Raw genomic sequence first — 13,523 nt, forward strand, 5'->3', positions numbered from 1 at the left:
TCTCAGGCTGCCGGGAAGATGGCGGACATTCAGACAGAGAGTGCTTAACAAAAGCAGCCTACAATCTTTCAAAACAAGAAGCAGGTTTGGGCAAGGAAAAACTCCCTCAGTACTACAAAAACATGGGTCTAGGCTTCAAGATGCCCCGACTAGTAATGTCTCCATCGGAGGCCGGATCCTGTCTGGTGTCGTGAGGAAGATGCAGAGGACCATTGTCATCCGCTGGGACTATCTCCATTACATCCGAAAATACAATCGCTTTGAGAAGCGTCACAAGAACTTGTCTGTGCACCCGTCCCCCTGTTTCAGGGATGTACAGATCTGGCGACATCATCACTGTTGGAGAGTGCAGGCCCCTGAACAAGACTGTTGGACTCTTGTGCTCAAGGCCACCAAGGCTGCTGGCACCAAGAAGCAGTTCCAGAAGTTCTAAGGGGACTCTGGCCAATGCTCAAGAACAAATAAAGTTATTTTCCAACTTTAATAATAAAAAAAACCAAAACAAGTTCAGCCAGCTTTCTTATGGAACCTAGACCACCAGCCCAGGAATGATCCCACCCACAATGGGCTGTGCTCTCGCCCCGCCCCCGCCCCCGCCCCCAGTCATTAATAAGGAAATGCCCTACACTGGCTTGTCTACAGCCTGATCGCATGGAGGCATTTTCTCAGCTGAGGTTCCGTTCTTTCTGATGACTGTAGCTTGAGTCAGGTTGACATAAAACTAGCTGGTACAGTGTGTAAAACATTGACCTTGGTAAGTACTCTAAATTAGTGCCGCTCTAAAACAAAAGCAGCGACAGCTTGCTCAGTGTTGACTGGCATTCAAAGGAGCTTATGTTCACACAGGGTCAAGACACTTGCGCTTTCTCTCCGCAGTTGACCAACAGGCAGATTTGGGTTATTCTCCCCCCCCCCCCCCCAGTGTAAGCAGTGTTAGATGAAGACTGGGAAGGCCTGACGCACCTGCTTTTGTATCCTCACAGCTGAATAGGTGTGAGATGCAGTCTATATCGGAGTATCCATAAACTTTCCAACAACAGCAGCATGCACATCACTGCCTTCTCTAGTCTACCAATCTTCCAGTCACTGGCTGTGGCGTCCTAAAACCGTAATCAATACCTATCCACTGGAGTCAGTTCTAGCTGGGATTTTTGTTTGTTTGTTTGTTTGTTTGTTTGTTTTGAGACAGGGTTTCTTTCTCTGTGTAGCCTAGGCTGTCCTGGAACTCACTCTGTAGACCAGGCTGGCCTCGAACTCAGAAATCCACCTGCCTCTGCCTCTGCCTCCCAAGTGCTGGAATTAAAGGTGTGTGCCAGTTCTGTTGATCAGGTTAGTTCAAATGCATGGGAACCTACCGTGTGCCTCTAGAGTTCAAGTCGGAGGATAAGGGCAAAGCCTGCCTACTAATTGAAAAGGGAAAAAGAAGACAATATCCTAGATGCCAGGAATTATTTAACAGTCGGTATCTCCAACTTGGAGTGGTGTGAACCAGGAAAAAACGAGATAAAGTTTCAAAAAAGACAAAGACCAAAGCATCTAGTTATTCCACAATCAGGAGAGAATGTGAACCTAAACCCAGATGACCCTCTAAATGCATTAAAGGCTAACAGAAAAATCAAGGGTTTTATAGACCTCAACTGCCCCTAACCTTGGCCTAAACTAAGGTGAAAGGAAGTTCCTGAAAGATTAAAACACTATTTAAAATTAACATGACAAGGCAGGCTTGGTGCAGGCTTGTAAGGCCAGTGTTCTGGAGGTGAGGCAGAGGCCAGCCTGGGGCCCACAATGTGGAAGAGCTAGCTGACTGCAGACTGTCATCCCCTGACATCTATAGGGGAAGCACATTCCTACACAACAATGAATGTAACAAGCTTTTTAAAGTTCATACTGTTATAAAGTAGAAATAGTCTATTAAGTATCCTGTGGAAGAAAGAGTTTTTGTTTGTGCCTAATCAAGAGACATGCTTAAGATCTTACAGACACCAAGGAGAAGGGCGTGAAAAGATGGCTAAGCAGTTAAAGATGCTCTGTGGAAGGCCCGAGTTTCTTTCCCACTGCCCACATGGTGGCTTTTAACCGCATCTGTAACCCTAGTTTCAGAGATCCAACCTCTTCTGATGTCTAAGAGCAGGAGGTATACATATGATATACATACATATGTACATATATAACATTTGTAATACATAAAATAATTTTAATTTAAAAAAAGCAACTAAGGAGCATATAACACAGAACAAAATTTCTGGTCTCAGATTTCCAGAGTCCACATTAACTGAATACAAGCATATATTTGTGTTGGACATGGTGGTGTATGCCTTCAGTTCCAGCACTCAGGAGGCAGAGGCAGGCAGATCTCTGTGAGTTCCAGTCACCCTGGTCCACACACTGAGTTACAGGACAGCCAGGGCTAGGTAGAGATACTGTTTCAAAAAAAAAAAAAATCAAATGTTTATTTAATGAAAAAGTCATAGAGTTTCACAGTGTTGTAATTCTGGTCATGAAGAATTATAAGAAGAGAACAGTGCTTGAGACAGTCATGGTGGTGCATGTCTGTAATTCCAGCCCCAGAGATCCTGGGGCAGAAAGACTGGGGGTTCAAAGACTGCCTGCACTACATAACAAGGTAGACTCTAAAGACAGAACACTTGTGAGGCCAAGTATTGAATAAACATTCTTGACTGTTTACTCCTAACCTTCAATTTACAACCTGCCTTCTCTGCACTGACAGTGGTGAGTAAGAGTACTTACGGCATCTTGATTGGTTCTAAAGAAGAGACATTTTAAAATTAAAAATTAAAATTGCCACACTAAGCCAGAAGTGAATATGCTCTAAAATATTTACATTCTGGTAGTCATACCAAGACTGAAACTGGATTCTTTTAAAGACCTGGAATGTTTACTCAGGAACGAACTTTTGTATATCATTTCTAGTTGAGAACATTTATTCATGCCTATTTATGCATTAAACATACAGAAACAATTGAACATTCCTACTCTATTTAATATTCATTTTTATTGTGTGTGCATGTATGTGCGTGTGTGTGCATGTATGTGCATGTGTGTGTGTGTGTGTGTGTAATGTGCACATGAATGCCAGGGCCCATCAGAGGAGTTGGAATGCCCCGGCAGGAGTCATCCACCTGTTGTGGTGCTGGGAGGGAACTCAGGTTCTCAGGAAGGCAGTATATATATGCTTTTAACTGCTGAGCCATCTTTCCAGCCCCTTCTACTCTCATTCTTGATTTTCCTTTGTTTTTTTTTGTTTTTGTTTTTTTGGTTTTTTGTTTTGTTTTGTTTTGTTTTCAGACAGGGTTTCTCTGTGCAGCCTTGTCTGTCCTGGAACTCACTCTGCAGATCAGGTTGTATCAAACTCAGAGATTCACTTGCCTCTGCCTCCTCCTGGGATTAAAGGTGTGAGCCACCACCATGGCCCTGTTTCCTAATCCTAACATATATTCCCTTAGCAATGGCTTTGGAATCTTTGTGTGTTTAAATGAAATCTTACACTCATTTAGGTGTAGAGGTACATGCATGTGTGTGTGAGCAGGTGGTGTACCAAGGACGTGGAGCCTGAGGATGGAGACAAGGGGGCCAAGGTTGGTTTGTTTTATTTTAATTTACAGACTCCAAAGGCAAGAGGAATATGTTTTACCACATGACTTTTGTTGTTGTTGTTTTGTTTTTTGGATTTGGTTTTTTCGAGACAGGGTTTCTCTGTGTAGCCCTGGCTGTCCTGGAACTCACTCTGAAGACCAGGCTGGCCTCGAACTCAGAAATCTGCCTGCCTCTGCCTCCCGGAGTGCTGGGATCCCAGGCATGTGCCCCCACCGCCTGGCTACCACACGACTTCTACAACCTACAGCTTCAAGCAGGAATGTCCTATGTACCTATCCACTTGACTTCTTAAAAGATCTTTTTAATTTCATCCAGATATTCTGATTGTACTCCTCTTTAAGATACAAGGTTGAGCAGGACAGTGGTGGCGAAATCTCAGCAGGCAGATCTGAGTTTGAGGGCAGCCTGGTCTACAGAGTAAGTTCCAGGACATCTAGGGCTACACAGAAAAACCTGTCTCAAAAAACAAAACAACAAAAAGAATAAAACTGATAATGACGGGGGTGGGGGGGGGCTGAGGATGTAGCTCAGAATGCTGGCCTAGCGAGATGACTCGGTCGGTCGGTGGGTGGGTGGGTGGGTGGGTTAAGCACTGACTGAGAGGCCTGAGTTCAGTCCCTAGGACTCAAGTGGTGGATGGAGAGTTCCCACTCTCACAAGTTATTTTCTGACATGTGCACTGTGGCAGGAATACAAATACATAATAACAACTCTAAAAAGAGCAGGCTGGAAAGAGCTTGTTACTCTGGCAGAGGACCCAGGTTCAATGCCCAGCACCAACATGGAAGCTCACAGAACTGTCTGTAACTCTAGTTCCTGGAGATCTTCTAGCCTCAGTGGGAACCAGACACACACATGGTGTGCAGCTAGACCTACAGCAAAATACCCATGTTCACAAAATAGTTTTAAATACAAAAAATAAAACACCACTAATTGCCAAAAATTATTCTCATCTGAGTATTAAATGGGTGATATATTATCATGTAAGCTACATTAATATCTCCTAAGATATGTACAAGTTTTAATGCCTTTCCATTATACAAACAAAATGCTATAAGAAATTTAAAGAGAGATTCTTGCAAAATGTCACAAATCTCAATTACTGTAACCATCATCTTATTTTGATAATTATCTTGATTTATCACCTTAAAACAGAGATGTAGTAAACAGACATTCAGATGCCAATGTGCCTGTTTTAAATTACCTTTTCTATTCCCTCAGCTTCTATCTGTAAACATATTGCATTTGCTTTAGTCACCCCAGCTACCACTTGGAAGTTCAAATGATGTTAAGTATTCCTTGGGCTGTAATTTAACCTGCAACCAAGAGCACACATTGTTTCCACTGTTATTTGACCAGGACTAGCCTAACATTTGGTAAGGAGTTCCCAGGTGTTGAGTTACTGGTTTCAATTAGCTCTTGGAAACAGTGGTTATTTTAGTGGCTTTATCTTAGTAATATTCAAATCTAGATACATTTGAGAAGATAGTTAAAAATTTAAAAAAAAAAAACCCACAAAAAGGCTGTTTTACAAATTACTTTTCAAAATAACAGGAAATGAGGTATGTAATGCTTCCAGGTTGGTGTGATAGCAAGAGGTCAGAGGTCAGACCAGTCACTGGTCATTGAGACTTTAAACCAACCTCTTCTAAAGCAAGGCCTAAGATGAATCATGCCAGCTTGCTCTGTAGAAAGGCCTTACCGGTTGACGTTGGAGCAGGGATATTTTCATCAAAGGCTGGGCATGTTCAGTGCTCACCCAGCATGAACAAGGTGCCAAGTTCTGGCCCCCCACTCCTCAGGATTGGAAAATAAAAACCAAACCAACCAAACCACCTTGAACTAATAAAGGACTAATGAAAGAGCAGTGTAATGGGTATTATCTTACTAAAAACTGGTATAAAAAAGTCACTTTAAAGCCTTTGATCCCAGCACTTGGAAGGCAGAGGTGGGTGGATCTCTTAGTTTATAAACTAGAGGCCAGCCTTGTCTATGTGAGTTCCAGGATACCTAGGGCTGTGCCCCCCCCCCCACCACCACAGTAACTTTAGGCCAGGGGTGTTGGCAGTAATGTTGTGATGGTGCATTAGGGAAATGGAAGCACGGGAGCTCACGGTCATCTTCAGCTACACAGGCTAACCTGTGGCTCCAGGCTACCTAGGCTACTTCACTCTCAGCAAACAAAATCATTCTAAATCTATTAGTATCAAAGCACTCGGCCAAGTGTTTGTGTGATGGCCTGTGTAGTCATTCCACTGCAGCCTTAGACGCTCATTGCTGGAAGTGTTTACGAGTGTCACCCCAGCACACATTAGTCGGCCTCACGTTTCCAAAGCACAGTCTTTGAAGATGCTGTGAAAGTATTCTGAAGCAATTTTTCAATTGTCCATTTATCTTCCTTCCCCATCTAAATGAGGCTTCTTGCTTCCTAATTTTAAATTAACGCATACTATTTTTATAAAAATAAATGTTACTAACAAGGATCCACAAGAACTTGGAAATTATAGCTTCTAAAACTCAATAGTATTTTAAAAATAATGAAGTAAATTTTTATGTAGGAAGGTATTAAAATTTCTATGTGCTGTAAAAACTATGAAATTTCAAATTAACTACTAAATTTTACCCCAATTCCTCTTTAATTAACTTTTAAAGGTAATCCCATTTTTTAAAAAAAATAAGCTGGGCAAGAGTGACACACACTTTTAATGCCAACACTCAGGAGGCAGAGGCAGGCTCTGAATTCAAGGGCCAGCCTGGTCCACAGAGCAAGTTCTAGGATAGTCAGGGTTACATAGAAACCCTATCTCAAAAAAAAAAAAAAAACCAAAAACCAAAAACCAAAAAACCAAAAAAACAAAACAAAAAACAACAACAACAACAAAAAAAAAACTAAAAACCAAATGGCTCAGCAGGCAGAGGTACTTGCTACCAACCCCCAAACCTTGTTCAATCCTGGGGACACAGTGTGGAGAACCACTCACACAACTTGTCCACCCTCAAATAAATGTGATTTAAAAAAAACAGTAGAAGTAATTTGAGACAGGTACTGTAAAAGCTCTAAGATCTTCAAAAGAGAAAAGGCACCACTTCCCAAGTAATTACAACTCCCACTCAGGGTCTTACAGAATTTGCCATACGCTCAGACAGTTGAGCTGTTTTATAGGAGGGTAGAGCAAGCTCGACCGCCTGGGATTCAACATTACATCACTCCTAAGCTTGCCTGCTGGCTTGTTTCAGGAGCCCGTACATCACAAAGCGCACGTTTCTATACCCCATTGGTTACTGAGAAAAGAAGCTGTTATTTTTGTTACTCTGGAGAAAAACGATTTTGTGCATGACTCTGGAATCCAGCTTGCACTCCTGCGACACTTAGGTGGCTTTGTTTTTATCTTAAACGTGAATACTAAAGCCAGGACTTAGGAGTTTACATTCACTTGAAGAGACCCCATCAGGTTTCTATATATTAAAGGGGTTACCAAGATTCTTCACCCCTTAAATTGTTGGTGATTTGTGGCAGGAGCTTCATCTGGGAATTAGAGAAAACTGGATTAGATACATTTCACAGCATACTAACTTCTTAAAGATCAACGTGAGTAAAACATGGGAAGAAAAAATTGAAAACGCCAGACAATTTTGAGATCAATTTCAGCTTTACTTTAAATGTGCATTTGTGTGTTTACAGAATATACCTGTCTTTATTATTACTGCAGTGTTTACTTTCATCTCATAGTACATAAAAATAAACAATCCAAGTTTCTCTGTATCTTAGTGTAACCAAACTTCCATAGGACAGGTGTGCAAACATCAGGTTTCTCATTTCAAGCAAATCTCCACGTACATACTTAAGCTTAACAACAACAAAAAAAGCTCAAATCAGCAATCGCTCTAAATGCATTAAAGAGAAACCTCGGTTTTTCCCCCAAATCAAACTTTAGAACTAACCTTTTATAACTAAACTAAGTTGTTGCAACCTTTCCTTACATATGTATGCACCAGGCTAAAGACTTCCAACAATAGATCTTACTTGGCACAAGGACATTTCAAAGAAACCAAAACAAAAGGGAGAAAAAGAAAAGAAGAAAGGAAAAGAGGTTTACGCGGACTCCAGCGCAAGCCTAGTCCACTTCTTCGATGGTGGGTCCTCCAGAGGAGCCGCCGCCGCCGCCGCCTGGACCGCCTTGGTAAAGTTTGCTGATGATGGGGTTGCACACTCTCTCAAGCTCTTTCTGCTTGTGTTCGTACTCATCTTTCTCTGCCATCTGGTTTCGGTCAAGCCAGTTGATCACCTCCTGACACTTGTCGAGGATCTTGTTTTTGTCCTGCTCGCTAATCTTGCCCCTCAGTTTCTCGTCTTCCACGGTCTGCTTGATGTTGTAGGTATAGGACTCAACGGCGTTTTTGGCTGCCACGCGATCGCGATTAGCTTCATCTTCCGATTTGTACCGCTCGGCCTCCTGCACCATCCGGTCTATGTCGTCTTTGCTCAGACGACCCTTGTCGTTGGTAATGGTGATTTTATTTTCCTTACCGGTGCTCTTGTCGGCAGCAGTGACGTTAAGGATGCCGTTGGCGTCGATGTCAAAGGTGACCTCGATCTGGGGGACCCCACGGGGTGCTGGGGGGATCCCAGTCAGGTCGAACTTGCCCAAGAGGTTATTGTCCTTGGTCATGGCCCGTTCGCCCTCGTACACCTGCACCAGCACGCTGCTCTGGTTGTCTGAGTAGGTAGTGAAGGTCTGCGTCTGCTTGGTGGGGATCGTGGTGTTTCTCTTGATGAGTGGGGTCATGACGCCGCCAGCTGTTTCGATGCCAAGCGACAATGGAGTCACGTCGAGTAACAGCAGATCCTGCACATTCTCCGACTTGTCGCCAATGAGGATAGCCGCCTGCACAGCGGCGCCATAGGCCACCGCCTCGTCGGGATTGATGCTCTTGTTCAGCTCCTTGCCATTGAAGAAATCCTGCAGGAGCTTCTGGATCTTAGGGATGCGGGTGGAGCCGCCCACCAGCACGATCTCCTGGATCTGGCCCTTGTCTAGCTTGGCATCGCGCAGCGCCTTTTCCACCGGCTCCAGGGTCCCTCGGAAGAGATCGGCGTTGAGCTCCTCGAAGCGGGCGCGGGTGATGGACGTGTAGAAATCCACGCCCTCGTAGAGCGAGTCGATCTCGATGCTGGCCTGCGTGGACGAGCTCAGGGTGCGCTTAGCGCGCTCGCAGGCGGTGCGCAGCCGGCGCACAGCGCGCTTGTTGGGCCCAATGTCCTTCTTGTGTTTGCGCTTGAACTCCTCCGCCAGGTGGCTGACCATACGGTTGTCGAAGTCTTCGCCACCCAGGTGGGTGTCGCCGGCCGTGGACTTCACCTCAAAGATGCCGTCCTCGATGGTCAGAATGGACACATCGAAGGTGCCCCCGCCCAGGTCAAAGATGAGCACGTTCTTCTCGCCGCCCGCGCAGCCCTTCTTATCCAGGCCGTAGGCGATGGCCGCGGCTGTGGGCTCATTGATGATGCGCAACACATTGAGGCCGGTGATGGTGCCCGCATCCTTGGTGGCCTGGCGCTGCGAGTCGTTGAAATAGGCAGGAACAGTGATGACCGCGCTCTGCACCTTGCCCCCCAGGTAGGCTTCGGCGATCTCCTTCATCTTAGTGAGGACCATGGAAGAAATCTCCTCGGGGAAGAAGGTCTTCATCTCCCCTTTATATTCCACCTGCACTTTGGGCTTCCCACCTTCGCTCACCACTCTGAACGGCCAGTGCTTCATATCGGACTGCACTGTGGCGTCCTCGAACTTCCGTCCGATCAGCCGCTTGGCGTCGAAGATGGTGTTTGTGGGGTTCATGGCCACTTGGTTCTTGGCGGCGTCGCCGATGAGGCGCTCGGTGTCGGTGAAGGCCACGTAGCTGGGGGTGGTGCGGTTACCCTGATCGTTGGCGATGATCTCCACCTTGCCATGTTGGAAGACCCCCACGCACGAGTAAGTGGTGCCCAGGTCGATGCCGATAGCCGGGCCGCGGGCAGACATCCTGACTGAAAAACAGGCAAAGCGACGTTAAGACGAAAGAGTCGGGAGAGGCAAGCCGGGACCCGAGCCAACGGTCGCTTCACACAACTCTTCACGAGCGCGATTAGCGTCTCCCGGAGACCGCGGCCGGGCTTCCCGTTCTTATAGTCGTCCCCCTGCCTGCTGGAAACTCCCGGAGCCAATCGGTCCCCGGGCCCGCCCGCTCCAACCCGTCCAGCGCTCCCACAGGCTTGCCTGGTCGGAGTGACCAGCCGGTGGTCCAACAGATATCTAGTTGGATGAGGAGCCGGACTCCGGCCCCGGGCAGGGAGACCAAGGGGCGGCCGTTATGCAAATGAAGCCCCGCCCAGTATCTCCAGCGCTTGGGGGGCGTTAAGCTCGCGCCAGGGGAGCCAGTGTGGAAGCCCCCTTTCCCCCGCGCTCTTTGCCTTTTCTAAAGCGTGATTCGTTGACATCGTTCAGATTGGCGGGGCAGAAGCCCAATGAGCAGCGCAGAACGCGAAGAGTTTGGCAGGTAGGCGCGGGGTGGGGCGCAGAGGGCTGCGCCGAACGGGGCTGGGCGGGGCGCGCGGGGTGCGGCACGGAAGGGGCGCTGGCCTCCGGAAGGGTTTCGGTACGGTTCGGCGTCGGGTGCCGCTACTGACTTGGCTCCCGGGACCCGAATTCTTTCTGGGGCGGTTGCATCGAATAAAGAACGGCTGGGATCGGCTCTCGTCTTCCCCGCCCCTGCTGTTCCTGCAGCGGGGACGGGGCAGGGTGCGGGGCGGTTCCAGGGCGGGGACTGCGTCTTGGAGAGTGCGCGGCGCGGGAAGGCTGCAGGGTGCTTACCCCGGAGGCAGGTGGCTTCCCGCGCAGCGCGAGAGGCCGCGGCCCGCGAGCCTCCTCCTTGCTCGGAGCCGCTGTTCGGCCTCCGCCCAACCTTCTCCCTCTGCTTTCCTAGTTTATTTTCTTTCAAGCGCCCTAATGGGCGGTTTTGACTTCTTGGTGGCACTGCGTAATAAACCAGTGCCACCCTCTGACTCTGATCCCCGCACGCGTGATCCTGTTTAGGAACTGGTCATTTTGCAAGGAGTTCGGTTGAATGAGATTGTCTTTTTCCTACGAAGAATAGCTTGGCAGCACAGACTTGTGAGAGGAAGTAGATGAAAAAGAGTGAACATCTTTGGCACTTGTTTAGCCGGAATATGAGAATAATTCTGGAAAGTACTCTCTGGTACGGGGGTGGGAGGGTGGGGTGGGCAGAAGCCGTCTCCTGTAAAAAGACTCCCTGGAGGAAAACGGAAACCTGTAATGTAGAGCCACCGCTTCGCCTTACGGATGGGAAGCTGAGGACAGTCGTCGCTGTAAAGCTTTGACAGGTGCCTAATACGAGATGAAAAAGGGAAATGGTCCTTCCTTAGGCCATGTGTGTGTGATGAGAGGGTGAACATAAATCGAGAGAAGTCCGGCGAGAACTCGGGGCAGGCAGGGGCACGCTGAGCCTGAGGGAAAATGTCAGCGCATCCCCGAGGAGGTGGCATGTCTAACTCCTGCAGGGGAGTGTAGGAAAAGCATTCTGCATCCAGGTTGAGGTGGTGGAGCGTGGGCAGCACGAGTTCAGAAATGAAGACTGGAGTCTATATATGGTCAGCAGCTTTCTGTGCTCTTGGGATTTTTGATTGTTCCTTTGTTTTTGTCTTTGAAGCTCCAGGAAAGAAACTTTGAAACTGGCTAGTAAGGTGTGTGAGACAGTAATGGAGAAGGATGTTTGTATGAGAAACACGAAAGTTTTCGTTGTCTAAAAGGTAATTTTGACAGAATTTTATAAAAACTTTTAAAAGAGTTTTTTTTTTTTTTTAATTGTGTGTCTGTGTGTGTGCAATGTGGTGCAGAGGCCGGAATTAGAGACCCTAGAGCTGGAGTGCTGGAGTGCGCCTGAGCCTCCTGTCACAGGTGCTGGGAACTGAACCCAGTCCTCTGGTGGGGCAGGAAGTGTGCTTATCCTCGGAGCCATCTCTCCAGCTCAGAGTTCTATAAAACTTGATCAGGAAAGTTTTAAAGAGTCTTTCTATTCCTATGTGTAATTTACAGTTTCAAAAACACATTTGCCATTGATAACAGCAAGTCTCTATCTTCCATGAAAGAAACACTTGAAACAGGAAAGAATTAAAGAAAATATCAAACCATATATCATAGCCTGTGCTCATATACCCAGCACTGGAGAGCTTCAACGAAAGAGGGGGAGAGCTTGGTGGAGCCGAAGAGACAGCTCAGCTACGAAGAGTACCAACTACTCTTGCAGGGCCCTGGGTTCTGTTCCCAACATAGACATGGTGGTTCATAACCGCTGTAAGCTCCAGTTCTAGAGAATGTCTCCACTTTATGACATCCTTGGGCTCTTGTACTCAAGTGCACATAAACTCATAAAGGCAAGCACATATGTAAGTAAAAATATGTAAACTTTAGGCAAGCAGATGTACACATCCATGTAGACAAAACACCATTGTTATTATTAACATATTTTAGAATGAATCTGTAAATAAGGAAGGTAGTGGGCTGGAGATAAGTCTCAGTAGTTAAGAAGCCTGAGGCTTGGGCTGGTGAGATGGCTCAGCGGTTAAGATCACTGACTGTTCTCCCGAAGGTCCTGAGTTCAAATCCCAGCAACCACATGGTGGCTCACACAACCATCGGTAATGAGATCTGACTCCCTCTTCTGAAGTGTCTGAAGACAGCTACAGTGTACTCACAGATAATAAATAAATCTAGAAGAAGAGGAAGACGATGACCCTTGAGGCTTGTTCTTGTAGAGTACCCAGGTTTAGTTCTCAGCATCCACATGAGGACTAACAAACATCTGTACTTCTAGTTCTAAAGGATCCAGCGCCCCCTTCTGGCCTCCGAAGGCACTGCCCACGACTCAGGCTTTCTCCTTAGAATTTAAGCAAAACAAGACTGAGAGCTGCCAACCCCCCAACATTTTCATACAGAGACCCTTAGTGTTTCAGAGGAAGCCGTCCATTTCTGAAGTGACTACGTCCTACTTATGCACTCATTGCAGACGAAACTTGCAGTCTTCCGTCACACTCATATTTAACAGTTTTCTGGGATGACAGCAGCAGCTATGCCTGGGTTTTTATTAGATGTATTTTTCTGCTTGCACTTTTCACCATAAAATTATTTTTTCATACTGTGCACGGTATCTTTAGCCTTCCCCATAAAGATACTGTAATAGCACTTTTATGTGACACTTCTTCAGTCATAGAAGATTAGCACATGCTCATCTTGTCAATATCTTTTACATTTCCTGTGTTTGTGTTATGTTTTTAAACAGGCTTTTTTCCCTTTTTGACAATTATATTCAGCATTCATTAAAAACCCAGTTGAGGTGGTGTTCTGGCACATATGTAATCTCAGCACTCAGGACCAAGAGGCAGGAGGATTACTGCTTAGTGAGATCCAGGCCAGCATGAGCTACAGAATGAAGCAGGAAACCCCAAGTAAGTAAAAAGTTAAGATCCCAGTCCATTATAAGTTACTAGATCAGCAAGCATCTTTACCAAATAATATTGTGTTATCAGTAGTGTAGCAAAACAGGCAAACCCTCCTGGGATTGCCCACTATTGCCTTCTTTCTGAGGACTGCGAGGCAGTGTTTTTGTTTTCACTTTGAAGAGACCATCCCCTTTATCCAGTGCTAATTTGTGTGGGGCTCTTCCTAAGGAGACAATAGAAAAAGTCTGTGCTAGGATTTATGGTAGTAACAGTAAGCCGGGAATGGGTTAAATATCTAACACAAAAAGCCACTACATATATGCCATGGTGAATTATGTGTGTATGTGTGTATATATTTACAGGACTTTTGTGCATAATATGTGCATAATATTTATAGGATTTTTTTCTTTCC

The 13,523-nt window shown here is 46.2% G+C and overlaps 1 protein-coding gene and 1 pseudogene across 1 annotated transcript; one reads left to right on the forward strand and one right to left on the reverse strand.

Moving 5' to 3' along the window:
- Positions 1 to 18: 18 nt before the first annotated feature.
- LOC127688048 (40S ribosomal protein S11-like) lies at positions 19 to 433 on the forward strand (annotated as a pseudogene).
- A 6,813-nt stretch (positions 434 to 7,246) lies between these two features.
- On the reverse strand, positions 7,247 to 10,029 carry Hspa2 (heat shock protein family A (Hsp70) member 2). Its single transcript, XM_052185624.1, has 2 exons — positions 9,873 to 10,029; positions 7,247 to 9,643 (listed from the first exon to the last, which is right to left on the reverse strand). Exon 2 carries the CDS (start codon positions 9,636 to 9,638, stop codon positions 7,731 to 7,733), a length of 1,908 nt encoding a protein of 635 aa, XP_052041584.1. The 5' UTR covers positions 9,639 to 9,643; positions 9,873 to 10,029; the 3' UTR covers positions 7,247 to 7,730.
- Between the last annotated feature and the right edge of the window lie 3,494 nt (positions 10,030 to 13,523).

Source organism: Apodemus sylvaticus, chromosome 6 (genome assembly GCF_947179515.1).
Source record: "Apodemus sylvaticus chromosome 6, mApoSyl1.1, whole genome shotgun sequence".
NCBI lineage: Eukaryota > Metazoa > Chordata > Mammalia > Rodentia > Muridae > Apodemus > Apodemus sylvaticus.

Bases quoted from the DNA above. Each gene is read 5' to 3' on its own strand.
- Hspa2 (XM_052185624.1), bottom strand. From the start codon at position 9,638: ATGTCTGCCCGCGGCCCGGCTATCGGCATCGACCTGGGCACCACTTAC.